The sequence below is a fragment of the Schistocerca nitens genome, chromosome 5, assembly GCF_023898315.1.
Source record: "Schistocerca nitens isolate TAMUIC-IGC-003100 chromosome 5, iqSchNite1.1, whole genome shotgun sequence".
Classification (NCBI taxonomy): Eukaryota; Metazoa; Arthropoda; class Insecta; order Orthoptera; family Acrididae; genus Schistocerca; species Schistocerca nitens.
Window position 1 is genome coordinate 627,633,498 of NC_064618.1, and position 27,470 is coordinate 627,660,967.

Consider the following 27,470-nt stretch of genomic DNA (forward strand, 5'->3'; position numbering starts at 1 on the left):
CCAAAGATTTTTGTGGCAGCAGGCAGCATAATTCACCCCTTCTTGTGCCAGAGTCAGATTTAACCCATAATACTGAAGATCATCCTTTCTCTCAGTGTTGTAGCCATGCACTTTGCTAGTATTTTTGAACTGAGATGAGTTATTACCAACAAATTTCATAATTGAATTATGTACTGTGAAGGTACTGGGAATATTCAGAGTTCCTAAAATAAATGTCTACAAGGTGATATTGGGTGGGCTCCAGCTATTATTCTGATTACACCCTTTTGTGCAATGAATATTTTTCTCTTAATGATGAATCACCCCAAAATATAGTGAAAGAAAACTGGTATAGTAGACTAATTTACTGACATGTTTGTCACCAAAATTTGCAATAACCCTAATAGAATAAGTAGCTGAACCTTAATGTTTCAACAGATCATCAATGTATTCTTTCCAATTCAATTTCTTATTAATGCATACATCCATAAATTTTGAACACTCTGCCTCAGCAACAGACTTCTGTTCAAAGCCTGTATTTATTGATGGCATTATGCCATTTACTGTACAGAACTATATACCATGTGTTTTCTCAGAATTTTAGTGAGAGTATCTTGTATCATCAGCAAAAAGAACTAGCTTTGCATCTTCATTAAGCTTCCTGTGCCTGATGACGTGTAAAGTACTCGAAAGAGGGGCAGACTGTGGCTGCACATTCCTAACACTTTTGAAAAGAGATGGGTATAGGAATGTGATTATATGCAGTGAATCAGTCACAGTCAGGTACAGTAGTTTGGTATGAACAAAAAAGTATTGCCATGAGTTCAATAGTTTTCGAGATATGATGTGATATGTTTGAAGCTGTTTATTAATGGGAAATTTTCATACACATTTCAAAAAAATTAATGTTAACTCTGACACTAATGAAACTTATGAATACATTTTGGCATGCTTAGATACACTACAGAGATCTACACCATATGTGAATTTGATATTTTTTACTTGATTTTTATCAGAGATAGAGGCTTCAATGCAATTTTTTATCAACACAGAGAGCAATGCACTGCGGTGGCAACCTGCAGACAGTACTTAATGTGACAATGTCACAACTTCTGACCTTAAAAATCAGGTATCTACTAATGTAAATCAGACTACAATACCCCATATGTAATAGTTGCTTAGTGTTGCAAGCAGTCTCATATCTTTTGTATCAAGGTAGTATATCACTGTACCAGAATGTGAAGTAATAGCATGCTTCCTGTTTTGCATCTGCCATATGGATTGTTGTTGTAACAATTTAAATTAATGTGTAGCAATAAAATGCTCATAAATTCATATCTAGAAAATGATTTCCTATGCTTATTTCATTGTGTTATGCTACACACAGAAGAGCAGTGCATTCAGTCAGTAGATGTTAGTCATTTCCAGTAAAGCAGTGTTGAAAACAATATATTTCAGTTAAGATATTAGTAACTCAATATCACATTTAGTGCTTTTTTTCCACAGTCTATATGTTTCATTTTGATACACACAACTATCCTGTTGTAACTAATTTTTACCATAATGATATCTGTTATAACTCTGATTTACTGATAAGCAGTGTAGCAAATACTAACATAGTCATGAGTTTCATTCCAGCAATTACTCACACACTGACAGTTACATGAAATTACAGAAAATAAAAAAAAGGCCTTCATTTTCAACCCGAGCAGATGAATTCACAACATGCATACAAACATACTGGCACACATGCTAAGCACATACCAAACCTTCTGATCATGGTGACCCCCTACAACCTTCCATCACATTATTCTCCCGTGTTCGAGACCGCTTTACTATGAAAGAAACATGTGCACTGTTAGGCTCATTGTATAGGGTGCAAAAAGCAACAGAAGCACATAAAAATGCTATCAATTATGGAAGCTGTTTCTGTGTAGGATGACCACATGCTGTGAGCAATATGATTATTAAACAAAAATTATCAGCAGTGCAGATACTTCATTTTTAAATACAGTTTTGTTGACAACCAATTTCTGTACAGGAACTGGCATTTATTGTTTTAGTGTACATTGTGTGAAACGCTAAAATCAATATTTCAAAAGAAGCACAGCTGCAGTTTTGCAACACATTGGTAGCCATATCATAGGAATACAATTTATAGTTATTTCAACACATAAAGAAAGATCAAACATTAGTTACCATGGTAAGAACTGCCAAAACTTTATATTATACATACATTTTTAAGACTATTGAGGTTTCAGAATCATTCACTGTTCCCTCTGAGGAGGTAACAAGAAACTAGACAGTGATATCTGCATAAAGCATTGAAAGGTTTAATTTTAAAACCTACTGACACTTTAGGATGATGTGAATTGTAAAACATTGATAAAATATCCAGTTTATTTTATGCTACTGTGTTTTGGTTGGTCTGTGATCTGAAGTGCATTTCCAGCATTCCAGCAGAGACTATTACAAAATTTTATTCTCTGCATGTTCCCTACCATCCCCAAACAGACGAACAATTTGTTTTGAGATTTACCTGCACTCATTTTTGTGTGTAACTTTCGAGTTACTGTATGTATTTACTGAAGCTTTTTGTTATTTGTGGAATGTAATATTAGTAAATTAAATGAATGATAGTTTTCCAAAACTGAACTCCTATCTTGTGATCGTAAGTGCTGCACTTTTCCAAGAAGAGAATTATGGATGTTACAAACACAACGAAAATTTTGTCTTTATCCATGGCATTACAACTTAATAAAGATACTTCCCTCACTCATGTCTCACTAACCATGGACATTTGCACACTAGAGGCACTGAACCCTCACAAAAATTCTAGACAAAATCGAAAAACCTACACTGCTCTATACAAATTTTTATGTGTATTTACTGTCACAGTCAAATCAATTTTACATCTACATCTATTCTCTGTGAATTACTACATGGTGTCTAGCAGGGATTAGTTTCTGTTGTACCATATATCATGTGCTTTATTTCCCAGTATAAAACACCATAATGAGTTTCTGTCCTGTCGGCAATTGTAACAAATCCAAAATTTCCATTTCAGAGACACAATGGAATCTTTGCTTTGAAAATTACTTAGATTGTGAGAAGCACCCCAAGTTATTTTTACTTTTCTGTTTATTTCTTTTACCATCCCTTCAGGCATTCAGTCACTGGTTATGCTAAACTTGAGAAATAATCATAAATATGTTTCATGACTTCATTTTCAATGCAATGATTACTTAGTGTAGTATTATTATGTTTGATTCTTGGGCCTAGATTCAAGTTTGCTGTGTTAAGTATAGTTTCAAATGTTTATGCACAGCGACTATCACTGTCTACCCTTTCTTGTACCCAGTATATTTGAAAATTATGAAGGAAAGAACAGACAACCACTCACTGTATAGAGGAGGTGTTGAACACTGGGTAGGTACATATGACAAATAATCAGTAACTTCTCAACATAGTAAACAAGTGTCATTACCCATTCCATTGTTTGTATTCCACACAGAAGTTTCGACTGTTGTCTTAATTTTGCCCATAGTAATTTTTTAATGCTAACTCCCATAAGACATACTGATACCAAGGACACACTGCACATGTGGAAAATACTTTCTGTAAGTCATGCTAGTGTAGCCGAACACTTGAGAAAGAGTAAAAAAAGGCACAGAACACAGACATATAAATTTGTGACCACACATTTAGCAAATCAGCTAGTTACTGATAAAGTCAATAACAGATTTCCTTAAGAAGTTAAAGGAAAAAGCAGTCATCACTACAGAAATAAATCAAAACAGATGTAAACATTTTTTGAAGATGATTGGCAACAGTTATTAAGTATTTTTTTTTTAAATAGAGGACACACAGCTGTCTGTATGTTCTTTATTGTCACAACTGGTTTCAGTTAATACTCGATCATCACAGTCTCTACATACAGTGAAAAAAGCATGAAACAAACACAAATGCATAGAGTACAATCAATTACAAATGAGGGGGTATAACTTCACAAATGCATAGAGTACAATCAATTACAAATGAGGGGGTATAACTTAATACTTACGAAAGTTCATATATTATTTACATATCATATCAAGTCACAGCAATAATGCAATGATATTATAGCTACACCAGAAATGCTGCACATCAAGACAACAAACAGGTTTCAATACTCGGTGCATCAGTGAAAGCACAATTGTAACATTTGTATCCAGGATTAAGTGAATGATATTTCTTTTTGACACTGATTGTAATTTTTCCACAACTGTATCCAAAAGTTTTTTCTATTCATTCAAATGTTAATATGATCATTTAGCAAAATATATATGTATATACAGGGTGAGTGAAAAAGGACTTTACAACTTTGGAATAATTCAGAAATTTATTGAGGGAAATAACAGTATCGATGTAGCAAACAACCTCTAGTTTCACATAAAAGTGTCAAGTGTCATTCTGGTTTGATGTAACTACCATTTGTGATGTGGAAAACATCCCACTGGTAATCAATTTCCTTGCATACATTGCAGCAAATGGGGTGTAACTTCTGCAACCAAAGTGCAGACTCAATTTTTCAGGTTGGCTAAACTGCTTGGTAGGTGAGGAACATGCACAGTGTGTTTAATGAAACCCCAGAGAAAGCAGTCCATTGGTGCCAAATCTTCGGTGCAAGGTGGCCATGTAATTGGCTCTTCACATCCAATCCACCAACCTGGGAGAGGATTGTTGAGGAAACTTCGAGCTTCTGTGAGGAAATGATGTAGTGCTTACTGGTAGTAAACTGTAGAACTGTAGAACTGAAAAGTTTTCAAGCATATCCAGATACACAATACCAGTGACAGTTTTGTCCATGAAGAAGAAAGGGCTGCACACTGTCAGTTTGTTAAGAGCACAAAACACATTAACTTTGGGGCTGTCATAAACTTGTTCCAGGGCTGCATGTGGATTTTCACTGCCCCATATTCTGCAGTTGTGGGTGTTCACTATGTCACTGATATGAAATATTGACTCACCACTCAAGATTATTGTGTTCAGTGATGTTTCATCATGCTCTATCTGATACATCATTTCCACAGAGAATTCCCCACAAGCAACCTTTTCTGCATCGCTAATGTGCTGTGCCATTGTGAATTTGTGTGGTTTCAAGTGTAAACATCTGTGCAAAACCCACCAAACAGTCTTTTGTGGAATGCCAGTCTTGCAAGATGCACATCACATTGGTTTTCGTGGCTTGCAGGCAAAGTTCTCCCTACCCTGTTTGACATCATCATCACTACATAATTGACATGCTGATTTATCGTGTTGCAGTGAACAACCCGTGTCAACGAAGTCCTTGTACCAAGGGTAAATCATATACCTACTTGGAGGTTCTTTAGAATATTTGGCGTGAAATTTACACTGAAAAGTTGTTGCACAGTTTGTTTTGTGAAACTAAAACACATATTGAGTACACTATGTACCAGTGAAAGTAGCCATTTTAACTGTGAATTATGCTGGCACTCCTGGTGGCAGAATGGGATACTGATGTACTATGTTAATCAAGCTTAAGGTTCTTTGCTACAAAATGACACATCTACCAATTCTGTTATTTATCTCAATAAATTTCTGTGTCATTCCAAAGTTGTAGAGTCCTTTTTGACTCACCTTGTATAATAATAATACAGTTGTGATATCATTATGTAATGTTACTGCTCACGCCTTCCATATTTTCTTTATTTGCACATAAATGTCAGTTTATATTATTTGTAGCTTGTTTATTATTGACTCTGAGGGGTTATCAATTTTTTTCTTTTTCATTATGCTCTTGTACAACTCAGTTATATTTTTGTACTATGTCTGTTTTAATTTTTAGTATGTTTACTTAGATAAGAGATGTATATAAACTGCACATGCCCTATCTCTGCCGTGTTGAGATTTGACACCAACATCTTAACCACATGATAGAAGGCAAACAGCCAAGTTGCTGTCATTACAAATGATGTGAAGTGGAACTGTCAGTTACAATTTTTCAGTTTTTCTCATTTATAGCTTAATCAAGTACTGATTTTTAATTACTGAATAGCTTGTTGTACTAGTGTTACAAATGCAGTAGTATGGTTAAGCTGATTTCTCCAAAATTCTCAATATTATTGTAATGGTTATCACAATTACATTTGGCCAGATGAAAGTGTAACAAATAGGTGGAAACACTGTATTAACATTTCCTTCTCTCTCTCCTCTTTTCCCCCCTGTACAAACAACAGAATTCCAGTTCTTCAGCTAATTCCTTTTTTTGGACAATGAGCCATTTAACTTGCCCCATCCAAAGGAGTTGTTGTTGTTGTTTTGGTCTTTCTAAGATAAGTCGTAGAGTCAGTATTGCCTCACGTGTTCCAACATCTCTATGGAATCTCTTCCTTGAGATTGGCTTCTAACAGTTTTTCCACTCATCTGTAAAGAATTCGCATTAGTATTTTGCAGCCGTGACTTATTAAACTGATAGTTCAGTAACTTTCACATCTGTCAACACCTGCTTTCTTTGGGATTGGAATTATTATATTCTTCTTGAAGTCTGAGGGTATTTCGCCTGTCTCATACATCTTGCTCACCAGATGGTATAGTTTTGCCAGGGCTGGCTCTCCCAAGGCTGTCAGTAGTTCTAATGGAATGTTGTCTACTCCCGGGGCCTTGTTTCGACTCAGGTCTTTCAGTGCTCTGTGGAACTCTTCGCGCAGTATCATATTTCCCATTTCATCTTCATCTACATCCTCTTCCATTTCCATAATATTGTCCTCAAGTGCATCACCCTTATATAGGCCCTCTATATACCCCTTCCTCCTTTCTGCTTTCCCTTCTTTGCTTAGAACTGGGTTTCCATCTGAGCTCTTGATGTTCATGCAAGTGGTTCTCTTTTCTCCAAAGGGCTCTTTAATTTTCCTGTAGGCAGTCTCCATCTTATTCCTAGTGAGATATGCCTCTACATCCTTACATTTGTCCTCTAGTCAACCCTGCTTAGCCATTTTGCACTTCCTGTCAATCTCAATTTTGAGACATTTGTATTCCTTTTTGCCTGCTTCATTATCTGCATTTTTATACTTTCTCCTTTCATCAATTAAATTGAATATATCTTTTGTTACCAATGGATTTCTACTAGCCCTCATCTTTTTACCTACTTGATCCTCTGCCGCCTTCACTATTTCATCACCCAAAGCTACCCATTCTTCTTCTACTGTATTCCTTTCCCCCATTCCTGTCAATCATTCCCTAATGCTCTCCCTGAAACTCTCTACAACCTGTGGTTCTTTAAGTTTATCCAGGTCCCATCTCCTTAAATTCCCACCTTTTTGCAGTTTCTTCAGTTTTAATCTACAGTTCATAACCATTAGATTGTGGTCAGAGTCCACATCTTCCCCTTGGAAATGTCTTGCAATTTAAAACCTGGTTCCTAAATCTCTGTCTTACTATTATATAATCTATCTGAAACCTTCCAGTATCTCCAGGCCTCTTCCATGTATACAATCTTCTTTCATGATTCTTGAACCAAGTGTCTGCTATGATTAAGTTATGCTCTGTGCAAAATTCTACCAGGCAGCTTCCTCTTTCACTTCTTACACCCATTCCATATTCACCTACTACGTTTCCTTCTCTTCCTTTTACTACTATCGAATTCCAGTCACCCATGACTTAAATTTTCGCCTCCCTTCACTATCTGAATAACGTCTTTTATCTCATCATACATTTCATCAATCTCTTCATCATCTGCGGAGCTAGTTGGCTTATAAACTTGTACTACTGTGGTAGGCATGGGCTTCTTGTCTATCTTGGCCACAATATGCTGTTTGTACGAGGTGCATTCAAGTTCTAAGGCCTCCAAATTTTTTTCTAATTAACTACTCACCCGAAATCGATGAAACTGGCGTTACTTCTCGACGTAATCGCCCTGCAGATGTACACATTTTTCACAACGCTGACGCCATGACTCCATGGCAGCGGTGAAGGCTTCTTTAGGAGTCTGTTTTGACCACTGGAAAATCGCTGAGGCAATAGCAGCACGGCTGGTGAATGTGCGGCCACGGAGAGTGTCTTTCATTGTTGGAAAAAGCCAAAAGTCACTAGGAGCCAGGTCAGGTGAGTAGGGAGCATGAGGAATCACTTCAAAGTTGTTATCACGAAGAAACTGTTGCGTAACATTAGCTCGATGTGCGGGTGCGTTGTCTTGGTGAAACAGCAGGCGCGCAGCCCTTCCCGGACGTTTTTGTTGCAGTGCAGGAAGGAATTTGCTCTTCAAAACATTTTCATAGGATGCACCTGTTACCGTAGTGCCCTTTGGAATGCAATGGGTAAGGATTATGCCCTCGCTGTCCCAGAACATGGACACCATCATTTTTTCTGCACTGGCGGTTACCCGAAATTTTTTTGGTGGCGGTGAATCTGTGTGCTTCCATTGAGCTGACTGGCGGTTTGTTTCTGGATTGAATAATGGCATCCACGTCTCATCCATTGTCACAACTGACGACTAGAAAGTCCCATTCATGCTGTCGTTGCGCGCCATCATTGCTTGGCAACATGCCACACGGGCAGCCATGTGGTCGTCCGTCAGCATTCATGGCACCCACCTGGATGACACTTTTCGCATTTTCAGGTCGTCATGCAGAACCCACACAAATGCCAACTCTGGAGGCGATCTGTTCAACAGTCATTCGGCGATCCCTCAAAACAATTCTCTCCAGTTTCTCGATCATGTCGTCAGACCAGCTTGTGCGAGCCCGAGGTTGTTTCGGTTTGCTGTCACACGATGTTCTGCCTTCATTAAACTGTCGCACCCACGAACGCACTTTCGACACATCCATAACTCCATCACCACATGTCTCCTTCAACTGTCGATGAATTTCAATTGGTTTCACACCACGCAAATTCAGAAAACGAATGATTGCACGCTGTTCAAGTAAGGAAAACGTCGCCATTTTAAGTATTTAAAACAGTTCTCATTCTCGCCACTGGTGGTAAAATTCCACCTGCCTTACGGTGCTGCCATCTCTGGGACGTATTGACAATGAACGCGGCCTCATTTTAAAACAATGCGCATGTTTCTATCTCTTTCCAGTCTGGAGAAAAAAAAAAAAATCGGAGGCCTTAGAACTTGAATGCACCTTGTAGTAGGAGCAAACAATATATCAGTTTGGTAAGATGTGTTTGGTCATTTGAAGATTCACATCATATGTGTGAAATGTTTTAATATGCAAACCAGGCAGTGCTTTGTAATTGTTACATATGTATGAGAACTGGATGTATGTCCTAATCTCCTCTCCTTCCCCCCCCCCTGCCCCCCCTATTCGTCTCCTCCTCCTCTTCTCTTTTCCCATCTGTCCGTCACCTCCTCTTCCCTCTCTCTGTCCATCTCCCCCCCCCCCCCCCTCCTCACTCCATCTCTTCCACCTCCTCTCTCTGTCCATCTACACTCCCCCTCTGTATGTTCAATTCCTCCCCCTACCTCTGCCCATCTCCTCTTTCCCCCTCTCACTGGTCTTTAGCCTTGTTTAGTGATATTCCAAATTCAGATCCTGTAGTAGCATTCCAATCATAAGCTGATAGGCTATAAATGCAACTTCCCTATTTTTTGTGAAAGCAGAATGCAAGGAAGAAAATAAAACAGCACATTGTTTATATATATATGAAAAGGAATATATGTTGAAGAAACAATTTGTCTAGTGGTTAAAATGCCTTGCTACCTTTGTTAAAACTGACTGCGAGAAGGAAACAAAACTGCACATTTTCACAGCAGAGCATAGCACAGTCACTTCTTTTTAGCAGCAACTTTTAACAAAAAACCTGTTCATTGCTGTTAAAAAAATACATAGCCTATGTCCATCTGAATGTTTATTAGAGCATCAAGTATATATATCCTGTCTTTCCAAAAGTTTGTGAGTGTAATAAATAAAAATGTGATGCTAACCGATCAAGAACTTTTCGAGATCTTTTTGCTAACAATGTTTCCCTATATATCTATGTCCATCCAAATGTTTATTCAAGTAATGTGCAAAAATCTGAAGTAAATTGGTCAAGAAGTTTTTACTGTTTCCGTAATAGTTTTTCCGCTTTTTATATTTAACATATATTTGCATATAATATATATTAAAAATATATAGCATATGTCCATTTGAATATTCATTAGAGTATCATGTAAAAATATGAAATAAAGCATTCAAGAATTTTCCAGAGTTTCAGTAACAATGCTTTATATATTACATATATATTTATACATACATTAAAAAGATACACTGCCTATGTCCATCTGAATGTTCATTTGAGTATCATGTAGAAATTTGAAGTAAATTGGTCAAAGACTTTTTGAGCTTTTTGGTAAGAATCTTTCCCCTTTATATATTACATATTTATTTATTTATTTATTACACAAATTTAAAAAATATATAGCTTATGTCCATCCAAATGTTCATTAGAGTATCGTGTAAAAATTTCAGGTAAATCAGTCAAGTGCTTTTTGAGATTTTTTTGTAACCATTAAATGGTGACTAATCCTTATATAGTAGTATGGATGATCTGCACTCCTGTCCATAATGTATGGTTTTTACATAAAATAAATATTATGCTTTATGACTCTTGTTTAATCCAGTACAAATACTGAAGCAATATCAAGATAAGAAGCATAATACATATTAGGAAACAATAGATAAAGAGGAGTTGCCTGTAAATTGATGTTGGCACTAGTCAGCTGATCGAGATATTGGTTTCAATACAGTGATAATTATCATGTGTAGTTTATATCAGCTATGGTGTAAGCAAGTTTTAGTAATTTTCAACACTGAATAGACGAAGCAACAATAGCTATATCTTTGCTTCAATTTGTTTCTCATAGCACTCATCTACTGTTGGTTAATATTTGTTTTGTTTACAATCAGTTATAATTGTTCTTTCACATTTGACACACCATCTCTTGAATACTATTCCCTGTTTGTCCTTTCATTCTGTGGTTCTGGTGGAGTAGTGTTACAACATGGCATGATAAATAAATAATATATGAACTTTCATAAGTATTAGGTTATACCACCTTCGTATATCTGGCTGTACCCTATGCATTTCAGGTTGTTTCACGGTTTTTTCTGTATATCGATACTGTGATGCCGGCTACTGACAAAACCAGTAGTGATAATGAAAGACATATATACACCTGCATAACTTGTATAAAAATGTATTTTCATGCTGGTTTAAGTGTAACTAAAATACAAAATATGGGTTAAAGTCCACTCACTGCGCCCACAGCTTTTGCATTGTGTGCTGACATTCACAGTTTATTGACACTGATTATAGCCAATTGGTATGTGGTTGTTAATGAGAATTGTTGAATGTAACAATTTCTTTGAACAGAAGATCAGAATTGATAACATTTGTTTTTGATGTGGAGAGAGGGAAGAAAACTATATGTGATGACAGACTGACTTTTAGTGTAGCCCAAGACCTAGGTTAGGTTGAAATGTGACCAAGGGCGCCCATACTCAGGGGGTAAGGGGGATTGTGGTTCCCCTGGCTCTCAGGAAAATGTCAGAATTTGACAGTTTGTGAGTCGGTGAAACCAGCAAATGTCAACGGCAGGGGGGGAAAAAAAGAGAGAGAGAGAGAGAGAGAGAGAGAGAGAGAGACTAGATGTGCTGACAGAGTGAGCTCTATCAAAATCCAAGGTCTACGTTAGTTTCAGATGTAGCAATCTGAAAGGCAAAAAACTATATGTACTGGCAGACTGACCTGTAGCACAGCCCAAGGCTTGGATTAGGCTGGAATGTGACAGTGTTGTTATGAGATGGTGAAGCCAACCAGTCCTCACAAGAGGGAAAAAAACTTATAGATTGATGTGTAGTGTAGCCTGATACATACATTTGTCACTGCAATAATCTACTTTAATGTCTTATATGTTTATTACACTATCAAAATTCTTTGAAAAATCTTTTCTAAAACCTAGGATCATGCTTGAACTTTTATAAAAGATGTGATAAAATTACCCCAGTACACCATAAAAGATTTTATGAACAACTTTTTATAAAATAAGTTTGACAAAGATTTTTTTATAGTGTAATGCAGCCTCATTTATGACTTTTCTGAAAATTCAATGATTTAGTTAAATTCTAACCTATTAGATAAAAATACCAACTAACTTCATTTACAAACCATAAGAAATTATGAACAAGCATTGTGATTGTCTAAAACAACTGATGAATGCTTCATCCTATTCAGTTCCTATCGCTCATCAAGGAAATTGTTACCAACAGCAGCATTCAACACAACAGCCGCTAACACCATAACTGCACTATTATTAAGATAGGTATAGTGATTTATATCCAGATGATGGAAACAACACTAATTAATGATTAGTATTTTTCAACCTTAACTTTAATTCCTGTTTCCTGACTTTGCAGTTATTTTCAGAAATTAAACACTCAAAATTAAAAATGCATATGGTTAAAACACTTAAAGTAGTAAAGGAGTTTTGCTATTTGGGGAGCAAAATAACTGATGATGGTCGAAGTAGAGAGGATATAAAATGTAGACTGGCAATGGAAAGGAAAGCGTTTCTGAAGAAGAGAAATTTGTTAACATCGAGTATAGATTTAAGTGTCACGAAGTCGTTTCTGAAAGTATACGTATAGAGTGTAGCCATGTATGGAAGTGAAACATGGACGATAACTAGCTTGGACAAGAAGAGAATAGAAGCTTTCGAAATGTGGTGCTACGGAAGAATGCTGAAGATTAGATGGGTAGATCACATAACTAATGAGGTGGTACTGAATAGGATTGGGGAGAAGAGAAGTTTGTGGCACAACTTGACTAGAAGAAGGGATCGGTTCGTAGGACATGTTCTGAGGCATCAAGGGATCACCAATTTAGTATTGGAGGGCAGCGTGGATGGTAAAAATCGTAGAGGGAGACCAAGAGATGAATACACTAAGCAGATTTAGAGGGATGTAGGCTGCAGTAGGTACTGGAAGATGAAGAAGCTTGCACAGGATAGAGTAGCGTGGTGAGCTGCATCAAACCAGTCTCAGGACTGAAGACCACAACAACAACAATGGTTAAATAAAAGAGACTGAACACATAACAGGAAAGTGAGTTCACAGTCCCAATACTGCTTCCTATTTAAGCTGGTAAAATGAAAAGTGAATTCTAGTTTGGTGCTGTATTCTGGATTCTGACTTAGTGGATATCATTCATCCAAGAAGTTGAATTTTCGTGTAAACTTAGTTTAACTTCTTATACTTTGTTGGAGTAGTTGATTCTATAGAGATTCAATATCTGTCAAGTGTTGGTGTGTTGGCTAAGTGACTGTTTTTTTTTTCTTTTTTTTTAACATTTATTATACAACATCTTGAAGATATGCATGATGCACATAAATCACCGATAAGAATCCGAAAAAAAGGGAAGGGGGGAAAAGTGTGTTTAGTGTGGCTTGATACAATATTTACTTAAAATATCTCAAACATTTCTTGAATTTCAAATCAGATGTATCATCAGTGGGTATAGTGACCTTCTCATTGACAGGATTTTTTGAAAGTGTCAACCACTGTTGAGAAAGAATAGTTCATTGAAATGTAAGGGAATGACTGGGAACTTTATGATACCAAGCTTACATTTTTTAACAAAAGTATTTATTTGTATTTAAGGCCTACAGAAGGAGGAGTAAAAAATTATTGAAGATTTTAAAAACAACAAACAGAGGCTTGCAACACAAACTAAAGACATCTGCAAAATAAGGATGAAGGATAAGAGCCAGAATAAACATAGCTAGTTGTGATGTATGTTTTAGTAGCAGAAAAACTTGTATCTGGAGACTATTTCTAGGAAGAAATAGAAAAATGGTGTTGGACCTCATTCATTTTATTTTGAATAGAAGTAAAAAGACTTGAAATAACATCCCTGGAATAGTCTAATTAAAGTTGAAGTTTATGTGAAAAAACAGGGAATCCTTATCATGTTTTTGACTGATCTATGTAGTGGTCACATACAAATTAAAAATTTTTAAAATGTTTATTAAGTTGGTTGTACAATGCTCTTGTTTTGCACTTAGTGTGGTCATAAATTTCAAAATGTAAAACACCATGCTTCTACTTAAATTTTGTGTAATTTTTACATGTATTAGGTGGGCAAATCATATTTTATAAGTTTTTTTGATGAACAGAGTATCAAATATTTCATTGGCTATACATGACATGAACAGTTTTTGCTCAGAGTTTGGGAATCAGTCCACTTGCTTTCTCAAACATAAGCTCCTCATACAGTCTTCCTGTCTAAGTGAGTGTGACTGAGAGTTCTGGTTATTGTATTAGTTTTATTTAGATACTCCTGCATTCAGAGTGTGAGAAAAGCCATTATTGCAACCAAACTCTTCTTGTAATTTATATTATCTTATCTCTTAAATTGCTGTGTGATTAGGAAGTAGACTGCCATGCAAAGATTTTCAATACCTCACTGAAGACTCGTTTTCAAAGACAGTTACCACCTTTTTACCAGGCTCTCTCATTTTAGGCAGTTCTGGATTTCTGCAACAATTGATGCATGAAGGGAACAAACCATTCCTCTTATCGTCTTTCATAGTTTGTCTTGGAAGATGAATACAAAACTATTTATCACTATCGGTATTTTAAACACGAGGTGAACATTTGAACCTGCACTTAGCAATGTTTTGGTGTTATAATTAGCATCAATTTGTCCAACATGATGCCTTAATCCAGTATGTTATTACTATCATGCATCTTTAGAAATTAAAGTATGAGATTCCATTTAAAATAAATGTTAATTTTCTTAATTCCATCTTATTTTTCAAATGTATTATGCACATAGTTGCAAATATCACCCAGTTCCTATCTGCATACTAAATTGACTGTGAATAATGTCCCAATACAGCTGCAGTACTGCTCTGAGGGGCACCACACATGGCGGTTAGTATTATAACATGTTTTAAGATTTTCTCCTGTTCATTCCCACAGATCAAGTGGAGAGAGAATTACAGCTTTTACACCTCTCTAAAAGGGCCAATGAATAAACTATAAGATGTGGAATGTAAGTTGTTCGAACATTTCATATGCCAGAAGAAACTCAAGTTTCATGTTATTATGTACTATTGATATCTCTGTATATTAATATAGTCACTTCATGTTTTGGCATTTTTATTTTCATAGTCACTGGCGTTTTTGGCACAATATGTTTGCAGAATTTTGATATCTGTTTTCATTTATGATATTAGCTGTTTAAGGTATATTGTACTTTATTGTTGTTACTGAAACAAATACCAAACACTTTTATTGTTGCAAGTGCCCTATCTCCATGTAAAAATTTTATGGTATATTTAATATTTTGTGATCAGTCCCATATCTTTGTGGAGACACAATATAAGATCACTGGACTTCAATAAATCACTATACGAGCTGTTGTTAGTCTACCTTCTTTTTGACTCTTACTATGGAAATGAGTGTCTACTCAACTTTAGTAATAGTTTTCTTAAATGCTCTTACCAGTTTAACAAGCCTGTGGTCATTCATGTTCAACTTCATTATACGTGTCCAACGTCCTCTGTCAGGCCAATTCAATGCTGATATCACACTTCTCCTTTATTCCATTGTAGACTTAGTAAGCAACCTATCTTTTTTGTAGGACTTAGTAAGCAACCTATATTTTTGTAGACAACCTGGGGCTTCCCAGTTTCCTACTAATGCAATAAAGCCTGGTATTCATTTTATTAAAGAACTGAATCTTTGTGAATGTTCTTCTTCACATCTCTATGCATTGTTGCTACCTGTCACTTATTATTCTTGGTACTTCTAACTTCAACTGAAAACTTATATCAGAATTGTCCTGTATTTTCTCTTTATGGATGTGGCATTTCTGTTATAAACGTAAGTGCTCTTTAATGGTGTTTGTGATAGTTTACTGTATCTTGGCAACAGAGAACCAACAGTTACACATGAAGTAGTCTATATGAGTGTGTAATTAATAGTAGTTTAATATCCCTGCCAATGGACGTTAGCAATAGCAATGTGGAGGCACTCCAGTTAGACTCAGCTAGGCACTGCCAGGTGGGTGTGGCCACCACATCACATCATTTGACCCACTTACAGCCATGGGTTAAGCTATCCACCACGCGTCAGTCTAGTACAGCACATTGCATGAGTAACAACCTGTAATGTCTAGCTGTTAATTGGATTTCTACCTAGCTTTAGACAATGATTTTGTGGCTCATGTTCTTGGTGCTTATCCCGTGCTCTGCTTATGACAACCTTGGCTTTGTTCACAGATCACAAGTGTTTTTTAGGTTCCTGTGTTATGGGCCCCAAGTTTATGGAACTGAGGCAGCAACATATGTCACAACAACAACAACAGTTTGTGGCTCAACAGGAACTACTCCTGCTACTGGTCTCTCTGTCTCCACTTGGGCCACTGATCCTGTCATGTGTTCTTCCAGGCCTTGGGTTGCATGGAAATTTAGTCTCAAGCCCTGCCTACACCCGGCTTTCCCCACCATCATCAGCAGCAGTTGGTTGCAGTTCACCTATGCAGACATGGCATGTTTGTTTTCCTGGGATCGTTATTCTTGTGTTGCTTAGTGGTTCAGTTCAGTATATTGAAACACCTCACACTGCGTTTTTGTAAGTTATTGTGAAATGGTTATATGATTTTTCCATTCCTATGTATCAGATACCAATGGTTCTGCAACACAGATTCAGTGGTCTTCTTCATTGTATCTTACAATCTTATTTGGAGGTTTTTGTGTTTTCAGGGGTTCTTTTTATGCATAGTGTTTAGGGTATATTCAAAGCATGTGACATGCAAGTTTGTGTTGCAGTAATCAGAAGCTTGTTGGTAACTTCTTAGGCACATGTTTGCACACTGTCTAAATGTACTTTTGTTTCATTCAAGTTATTGGGACAGTCTGTGTTGTGTCTTCTCACTTGGGTGCTGCACTTCTCTGACATGGTTGAGCCATCTCTTTTAAGAGGGGAGGGGTGTAGTGAATGCAGGGGTGTCCCCCTACATTTTCAGCCACCACACTTATGGATACATTTCCTTGGAGGTTATTTGTCAATAGACAAGTCACTGAGCTGTTTACCACAGGCCCTCCTGCAGCTGCCACAGCATTCGGAGGCACAAGCTATCCACCACGCGTCAGTCTAGTACAGCACATTGCATGAGTAACAACCTGGCATGCAGGTCACAATACACAACACCTATTCACATCTGCAAGGCCATATGTTCACATGACACTGCACGTAAAGTCTTCCATGGGCATGCACTTAGGTCACTGCTTCACCCCTTGGGAGTCAGTTATGCTCCACACTCTGACTAACCATGAACCACTAAAGTCTGCATTACAGACCCAATGCCTGCTGCTGTTGAAGCCCACCAAGGCATTTTCTCACACTTGCCATGAGCCCGTGCGACGCTGGACTTATGTCAGCCACTTCTGAGAGCACTGTTCCACTGGATCTGTCTCTGGACTATCCATGAGCCACTGCCTCACAGAACCATGTCATTAAAGCACCTTCCTGCTCATCAGTTGAATGCCCTCAAGCTCCCAGCCTTGTGGGACTGAGTCATTGCTTAACCTCCCTGCTCCTCATCTCTTCAACATTCATGGACATTTGTCCTCAGAAACTCAACTTAGTTAGTCCCTGTTGTCCTCATAAAGTGTGGATTTCAATTTCCGTCAGTCACATTACTTGGCCTAAGGACACAACAACACCTTAGTAGCTTTGAAAAAATCAAACAATGGAAAATCCGGGATGGAATAATGACAATATTACGAAAAGGATAGTGAGGCGACCAATAACCTCCGACAACCTCGAAGGAAGTGACGTCATAGATGGTGGAATCATGATTGTGACCTTGCAGTTGATGACCATGCCACAGCCTGGAGGAAGTGGAACTCAACTAAACGACAAGAACACTGGGTGAATTTCACAATGGTGCAGAAACTGGCAAGCAAGACCATCAAGTGTGTGAAGAGATCTTAAGATCGATCAAGACTGGAAAAGTTGGATGAAGAATTTAAAATGTACAACACCAGAAACTTTTATCGAACACTCAAAGAGGAACTCTGAGGGTACAAAACATAATGCCTTCATTTTAAGAATACACCCAGGGAGCAGGTCACTAATAACCACGAGAACGTGGAACTTTTGGCAAACTATTTTGAGCAATTGCTTAATTGTGAAGAGCCCACAGAAAGACTGCCTGTTGAAGATCCTCAAGAGATGCGCCTACCAGCTAACCCACCAACTATACAGCAAGTTGCTAATGCCATCAACCATCTTAAAAACTGCAAGGCACCCAGGGAAGATGGCATCATTGCAGAAGCTCTGAAAGCAGTTGGAAATACAATCACAGAGGCCCTACACCAGATCTTGGTTGACTGTTGGGAGACTGTCAGGGTCCCTGATGACTGGAAATCGGCTATCACACACCCTTTACATAAGAAAGGCGATCACAGTGGTGTCAACAACTACCAGGGGATTTCTCTGCTGCCAATAGGATACAAACGTGCTCTCTGAGATTTTACTGGAAAATGTAGAAAGTCAATGTGATCAAACAACTGGTGAATATCAAGGAGGATTTCAACGTGGTATGTCCTGTACCAAGCAGATCGTCAATCTGAAAACCATTCTCCAACTAAAACAAAAAAGGAGTACGAACATCACCGTGGTTTTTGTCGCCTTTATGAAAGCTTATGATTCCATTGACCACCACACACTCTTCTTAGTACTCCAAGAACGACGTATGGATTACAACACACACACCCTCATCAAACAGACTCTCACAGATATAACATCAAAGGCGAAGTTCACAGGAGAATTATCTTGGAGTTTCAACATCATAACGGAATTACAACAAGGTGATAGTCTATCACCCATCCTGTTTAATCTGGTGCGTGATAAAGTCATCATAACCTGGGAATGTAGGAATCAAACTGGTTACCATTGGAGCCGGGACCCAAAGAATCAAGATAAGGTCCTTGTTTTCGCAGATGACATTGCAATCATAACCAACAACTCTAAGGATGCTGTCATTGCTGTCCAAGCCCTGCATGAGTTAGCGGTGAAGTCAGGGTTACAAAAATCGTATTAAACACCAAATACTTTGATAACCAGTGCTCCAGTAACACCCCTTTGATGACTATACATATTACGACTGGGAGGATCAATCGCTTTCGTTATCTTGGTTAATGAGTCCACCCCAATGGTAGAGATGGCCCCTCCATCTTAGAAAGGCATAACAAACTTAACGCAGCTACCATCTGTCCCACAAACTGTGCAAGAAGAAGTGCATTTCAAAGGATGCTAAGGTTTGTCAGTACAGAACTGCTGTCAGACCACAGTTTCTGTATGCCGCAGAGACCCTCTTGATGAACAGAAAAGGCACAATGGATGACCTGGAGAAAGCCGAAAGACATATTCTCAGAAAAATTCATGGTACAAGATTGCTCCCAGATGGAACCTACTGAGTGAAGTCTAATTCTGAACTGTATCAACAGTTAGAGTCAGCCAACACCAGTATGCGACGTAGGTGGCTCAAGTTCTATGGGCACCTACAACGAATGAACGACAATAGGCTTACCAAGAAGATCTACTCATTGATTAAAAGCTACAAGACTGGAAGCCTGTGGTTTAAGGAAGTACTAAAGGACTTCAATTTGACTGGGATCTCTGATCTTGAGATCATTCCAAATTTTGTGCTTGGACCCCACCACTTAACAGTGGTGACAGACATGTCCCAGTATGGCAGTGTGGCAGCTGTCAGATAGTTTGGAGCAGCCAATTGCCTCTTCCTCCAAAACATTAAACTCAGTGCAGCTCAACTACACCCAAACTGAGAAACAGGCTTTGGGGATTTTTTATGGTGTCAAAAAGTTTCACGTACATTTGTTTGGCAGCAAAGTTCACCTGCCATTAAACACAAAGCCATGATTATCTTATTCAGGCACTGGTTTAAGCTCTTGGATAAGACAGTGCAGCACATGCAGTGCTGGGCATTGTTTTTAAGCGACTAACATTACAACATCCAGTTTTGCCCCACTGCCCAATATACCAATGCAGACATACTCTGACATGGAATTTGACTGTCATCAAGCAGCTTGTTTTGCAGTGAATCAACAGCTGCAAACCACCTTGGACGAATTCTTGTTGAACACATGTGATGTCACCGCGGAACACATGTGATGTCACAATGGCAGCGTCCCACGACACCAAGCTGTGCAAGGTTTTGTCTGAAGCCCAGAAGGAGTGGCTGGAACATGTTTCCCGCCGGGCTGACCCAGTTTTTCAAAATTATTTCATGCTGTATTACTTGCTCCATGCACCTCAGGGCATCTTGGACTTTGACCTCATAGGACTCTGACTACTGGGTTGTCAATCTGACTGGCTCTAGACCCACATCCTCCAGTTTTTTCATACATCTCATTGATGGATCACACTCGTGAAGGCTTTAGCCCGGTGGCACGTCTACTGCACTGCCATCAACACCAACACTGAAACACATGCCACTCCCACTCCTTCAATCAGACGTACCCAGCGCAGAATTTTTCACCGTGGAACAACCTTGAATGCCCACAGGAGAAGGTTCACAGCGACTTTGTTGGGCGATTTCAGAGAGCTATGTGGCTGTTGGTTGTGGATGCCATTTCAGTTTCTCATATGTGACACACATGTTGTCTACTACCACTACTACCCTCACCACCAGCCACGCCCCCGGGAGAATTTTTGCTATTGAGGGGGCACCTCGCACCTTAGTATCTGACAACAGTTCTCAATTTACATCAAATCAGATGGAGCACAGTTTGAGGCCTTCTGACACAAAAATGGCATCATCCATTTGACTACTGCCTTTTCACCCCAACTCCGACAGGGTAGTTGAATGGATGGTCCACACCTTCAAGATTCAAATGTGGAAAGTCATGCATACACCATTGGCTGAGGATGCCTCACACAGATTCCTTGCAACATATAAGCCCACCCCGTCAACGGAGTTAGTTCAGCCAGACTTCTGCATGGGCGCAGGCATCATCACACCCTGTTAGATCTTCTGCATCCCATGCACCATGTCCTCCTGCATACAGGCTCGCCTACACTCAGGGTGCCAGTGTATGTGCTCGCACTTTCATCTGGTGTCCAGGTTGAACCAAAGGGTTTATCCTAGGCCAGATGGATTCACAGCTGTTTGAAATCTAGACTGGCATCATTCACCTGCTGCACCAGCACAGCTGTCTCTACAGAATCCTAGCCTCCTCCTCCGCTCCACAGAATTGACACTAGGGTCACCTCCAGCCAGGAATCCATCCCCTCTCCCATGCCTCCTGCACCATGGTAGGACTTCCAACCCCACGACCTTACTTACTCATGTGCAGATAAAAGAATCACAGTTTGGTCACCTGTGGAGAAAGAACTTCCCCTCTGCCCCACACCCCAGTGGCACTGGACCAGTCCCAAGCTGCGGATCCACTGCAAATCCTCCATCCTCGCTGTGGTCAAGCTGGCGTCCTGCTGGGGTTGATCTAGGGCTGATGGTCCTTGATCCACAGGCAGTGAGTGATGCCTCTCTTGACCCCCACATTCACAGTCACCAGCACCAGTGAGGTCAACTTGGCCCTACATGCTGGTTTTATATTCCTGACAGCCGATCTTAGCAATGGCAACACAGAGGCACTCCAGTTAGTTTCAGCTAGGTGCTACCAGGGGCATGGCCATTGAGTTATGTGATCTGACCCACTGACTGTCACAGGTTAAGCGAGCTACCATACCTCAGTCAGCATACCACACAAGTAAACACTGGTTACGTCTAGCTGTTATTCAGATCTTGACACTGCTTTGGACATTGACTTTCTGGCTCACATTCTTGGTGCTTATCCCATGCCGCAATCACAACAACCTGGGTTTTGTTCATGGATCCACAGATCATGAGTGTGTATTTGGCATCGACTCTTTACATAGTGTACCAAAAAAGACAATATCTAAATTATTTGAATTATGCAATTTTTCAATATAGGTCCTATTCTGCATTTATCTTTTTGGTATTGTAATAAAAAAACTTCTTGCCATTGTGCTCTATAAGAGACACACATCTGGAGTGAGGTGTCAAGAAGAAGTAACCAAATATAAAGACTTCAGCTATGTGACAATTTGTAGTCTGTATGCCAATATAACCAAATGTTTGTTGCACAACATATACTTATAACACAATGTTTATATGCAAAAGATAGTACAAACTTAAGTTTCTGGAATCATGAGTTCTTTCTCCCAGAGATAAGAAGACAAAATATAGATGTGAGAAAAATTGGTAAATAACACACAGAAACAGGTAAGTCTTCCAGGATGTTGAGAGTTGCGATAAACAAAGGCTGGAAGGCAAATTGACAGTAAACAACTTGTTTTCCAACTACTGTATCTCGCTTCACCAAAAGTGAAATGTTTGTTCATTTGTCTCAGTTTAATATTTCACAGCCTGCAGTTTGTTTTTGTTTCATCGTTATACTATATCTCTTCAGAAGAAGGAAACCCATCCAAACCGAGGACCTAAATTTAGACTTTCACATGTAAATGAAGAACTGTGGCACCTGCCATGGCACTGTCTCAAAAAGCAGGTTTTGAGTGTAATTATGTAACTCACCTTTAACATCAATGTTATTGAAGTATATTATTATAATAATAATAATAATAATTATTATTATTATTATTTATAATGTGCAGGAACATGCAGACAATATATCCAAAAATTGTAACCTTTTGTGGATGACAACTATTTGACAAATAGCTACTTACTGTTAACTTGTAACTTAATGGACCAACTTATTTACTACTGCAAAATTTTCAAGTAAGGTGCTTGCATTACCTAAGTGCAGAAGCTAATCAGGGAACTAACTGCATCAATTTTTATACTGCCTAGGATGTTACTGAAATAGTCCCTAAACTTTTTCAAGTAACCAATATATGAATATGAAATTCATAACTGAACAGGATAATTTTGCTGAGATGTTTCAAAAGAAGGTGATTGGATACTCTTTTTGAGTATCCTATCAGCTTCTTTTGAAACATAAACAAATTAGATAATGACTGAAAGACACTCAAATAAACTTTTTAGCTGTGTTTGTCAGAGAAAAGATGCAGTCAAAGCATTGGTGCAGAACAGACATGCAGTTGCTGGAAGGAAGAAAAAGTTACCCCAAACCCTGTCTCATGTAATATAAAGTGCAGGCAAGGAAACATATTTAGCCTAGTCAAGTACTCTTGCTTTTGTTTCATCATGTAATTTGGAGTTCTTCTTCTCAGTCCTAAAATTTACTTTTAATGTGAGAGGAATATCAGCTGTTAGACTTACAGGATTTGCGATCAGCATTTCTGGTTCGTTTGCGTTCTCGTGGTGTTGTCCTCGTATTTGGTGCTTTGGTGGCAGTTTTCACAAGAGATTCCAAAATTTCATCATCTCCATCTGTCAGGTGACCATTCACTGTTGCATCGCCAGTTGAAGGACTCAGAGCATTTCGACCTGAAAAATTGTAGTCCTCTAGTGTATACCTACATTTTACTTATAGTCCTCTAGCCTGAATTTAAATTTTACGTTTAAACACATTGTGAGGCATATTCAACTATGGGACAAGTTATCAAACCATGTCTCACTGTAGTAATCTGGCAGTACCTCTCTTGGAAAACAGAAGAGAGTTAACAGCAGAGATAAGTTGTGAGGCAGGTCATGAATCATGCCTGGATAATTCATTAGGCAAGAGTATTGTCAATGAAAGATACAGAGTCTGAAGTATTTGAATAACAATGGGTGTTCAAAGGAGGAGTGGCAGATTTTTAAAAATATTTCTAGTGTTGAAGTGGATTACTAATGTGGGTACAAAATTGTTCAGGGCAACTTTCACTGTATAGTAAGCCATATGAATGGTGATAATATGTCTGATATATTCCTTTAGACTATGAATAAAGGACAGAAAATACTAAACTCCTGAAGCTTAAGTTATTTTAATTATACTTACCTGGAAAGATATGTGTGAGACAGGAAGAGTGTTAAGAGTTGATTTTTATGCACAAACAGTAGATAGCACAGACATCTCAGCTATAGAACATCGCTGGAGAGGGTGAAATGATTTTTGATACTTACAAATGAAATGTTTATGCCCTACGGTATTAACATGGCCCTCATCAGATTATTCTGATATTGTTTTGGGCTCTGATTACTTGGGATTTAATTGCAGTGAGAACACACACAATGGTTAATTTGATGCTAATTTTGCAAAAAAAGAAATGTAGAAAGTGGACTGCCAAAGGAAGAATTAAGTAGCAAAGGAGAGAAGCACTATTACAAGGGAAACAACTGTGTTTCTCAATGCTGTAAGCTACATGATGGAATACAAGCATTATTTGCAGGTGGTGCTCCTGCTGTTACTGAAAAGTTTTCCCATTAATATGGAAGAACTTTGGCAAGGAGATATTCAAGTATTTTATATTGAGACATTCTCCTCCATACACTTAATTCTATGTTCTTCAATATTCATATTTTGCAACAATTTGATTTATTCATGAGCCAGTTTTCAGCTTCTTGTGTCATTCTCTGATGAGAACTGTCTGTTGTAACTGCAGATAAAGTAACCACAGAATTCACATGAATTCTTAAAACACTTAAATGATCTTCTTAGTTATAATGATTTAGTTGGATATTAATTTTCATTGTTATCTTAGTTATAATGTGATGATAACAGGGGAGGGAGGGAGAGAGAGGGGGCGGCGGGAGGGGGGGCAGGGAAAGAGGGAGGCAGGGCCAGTATCAAATAATACAGATGTCACAACATTGAAAATTTGAGGCTGATTGTACATACAATTTGTACAAGAAGAAGCTGCTACATTAAAAGGAAAAAAATGTAGTTGATTCTACCACTGTAACTGTTTAGCTTTCTAATTTATGAATAAATTTGAAATTTGCTTTATTTCGAAGTTTTCAGGTCAACTATTCTTTGTCTTTTTTTTAGATGTATAGAGGAGATCACAGTGTACATCATAAGGATAATTTTTTTATAGTTAGAATGACACTCTGATCAGTGTTGATATGGTTACTTTGTTTAAAAAAGGTCGAAGAAAGACTCATAAAAACAATGAGTTCAATTTTTTTCTTATGATTGGCGAGTTGTTGCCTGATTGTTAAAAATGAGCTATTTTCAGTTTTGAGGCATTGCCTTCAAAATCTTAAGATTTGCATTTTCTTTATTGATAAATTTTAAAAAAATCTGAGAATCAACTTCACAGCGCACACCACAATGGTGTGACATGGATTGTGCCTTCGTCATAATATATTCACATGAGTTCTTAAAAAACTTAAACGATCTTCTTAGTCATGTGATGGTAACAGGGTGAGGGGGGGGGGGGGAGAAAGGGTGGGGGCAGGGAAGGATGGAGGCAGGGAAGGGGTCCCTAAATTATGGTAGGGAATGATGGACTCCCTGGGCCACATGAATTGAGAAAACTGATTCAAATGTTTCCAATATCCATTAACTGCTGAACCAGCAGCAACAAGAGGAAGGCATGATCAGTATACACGCAACAAAAGAATCCAAGCTACAGCATCACAAGCATCAAAGAAAGTATCAGGGATGCATGTCAGAAGTGGTAAACAATCTGGTGGAGTGTTATGGGGAAGCGAAAAATTATAAAACAGGTTTGATTGTATGTATACTGTATGTGTACACTATACGTAGCAGTGTAAAGTTCCAAAATGTCAGATTGGCAGGGCTATATAGAATAAACTCAGTCATTGGGAGTACTTCATATTTTATGTCCAAAGATGTTAAAATATCCATCCACAGGATACCAGAACACAATTTGACTATTTTCTGATTGTTAATGATCCTAATTTAATGAGGCTCATATTTTTGCCAATGTCAGACAAAAAGATAATGGGCTGCCAGCAGTGGTAAAACCTATTGTTTCCTACGGTGGGGAAGAAGACATGGGTGAAGGATGAGTGAAGTTACGGGGCTGGGGCTCTTCCACCTCGCTCTTCCTCTGTTCTGTCTTACCTTCCAGTCTTCTCTTCCATGTCATCATCATCATCATCATCATCATCATCATCATTATCATTACTATCTGCCCTGCACAAACTTTGTGATGCTGGTGGCTGTGTTATGTTCCTATCCCATGCACCTACTGTATATCCCTAGTGTGTTCCTATTCCTTCCACCTAATGTCTCTCCCTACCGCATTCCTATCTCATGTGCCTTCAACCTCCTGCCTCTTCTTCCCACATTCCTATCCTGTGCATCTGCTTCTTTTCCCGCACCTGTCAGTCACCTAATCCCTGCCTCTTCTTCCCACATTCCTATCCTGTGCATCTGCTTATTTTCCCACACCTGTCAGTCACCTAATCCATCCAAAAAACCCTTACGCCAATCAAGGTGGAGAACTGCAGTTCTGATGTGTGTGTGTGTGTGTGTGTGTGTGTGTGTGTGTGCAGGGGCGGTGGCAAAGGGGGGGGGGGGGGCTTCAGACCCCCCCCCCCCCCTCACACTGGAACATCATATTACACTTGATAAAATGACTTTACAAATCAGTGGATATATTACTTCAACAGACTCATTCATTATTTTTATAAATATGTAGCAATATAAGTTGCACTGCATTTCAAACAAATTTTAACAAAAGAATAAGAACAGCAAATAGCTTACTATGTAAACCAATAAATATCATTTAACTTACACTGGGCATCTTATTATTTAGTAATACACATTTTTTACCCTGAACTCAAAAACAGTTACCAGAAACTACTCAAAACCAAATTTTACCAATTTGTGAGCAGAGGACCCCAACTCTCCTTTTGTTAAGCTATGTTCCATTCCCCCCAATCCTCCCCCCCCCCCCCCTTGAACAACTTCAAGAATCGTGTGTGTGTGTGTGTGTGTGTGTGTGTGTGTGTGTGTGTGTGTGTGTGTGTGTGTGCAGTACACTAAGCTCTTGCTAATCTGGCCTTTCAGTAATCTGGCCCACATCCAGCCTGTAGTCACTCAAGCAGAAATGACAAGTACAATAATGAATACTAGCATGCAACAATGTTGTTAGTTAAATATAACGTTAAACAATGCTATACATATCTGAATCTGTAGCTTTCTTTAGGATTCAGCATCATGCTTCTGAAAGGAAACATGTTATACTAGACCTTGAATGGAAACTCAAAATTAGCGATAAGTTGAACTGATATTCTTTGCAGAATGCCACTGCTGCTGAGTACAATGCTGGATAATCAACCATTTATGACCAAACTTTAACAGATGAAGAGTTAATCGAAAGCATACAGAAAAGTTATGATGAAAGTGATGAAGAAGAGGACATAGGAGAAGAGAATGTGAAGAAATCTCACACTGCTGATGTTGGAGCTGCAGACATCATTCTGGAGTACATTATGCAACAATCAGAAACATGCAGTACCAATGTAATTGTTTTAAAGCTGTTGTGTGATAAAGCATACTGCCATCACGTATA

The 27,470-nt window shown here is 38.4% G+C and overlaps 1 protein-coding gene across 7 annotated transcripts in view; it reads right to left on the minus strand.

Moving 5' to 3' along the window:
* LOC126259290 (FH1/FH2 domain-containing protein 3) overlaps positions 1 to 27,470 on the minus strand; it is a 690,456-nt gene that overhangs the window by 17,386 nt on the left and 645,600 nt on the right. For 5 of the 7 annotated variants that reach the window (XM_049955939.1, XM_049955941.1, XM_049955938.1 and 2 more), the window contains one exon: positions 23,320 to 23,487. In XM_049955939.1, the coding sequence (XP_049811896.1) occupies positions 23,320 to 23,487 (168 nt within the window). Of the gene's footprint in view, positions 1 to 1,743; positions 1,815 to 14,423; positions 14,499 to 23,319; positions 23,488 to 27,470 lie in introns of all 7 variants that reach the window. The other 2 variants (XR_007546495.1, XM_049955940.1) reach the window with 2 other exon arrangements.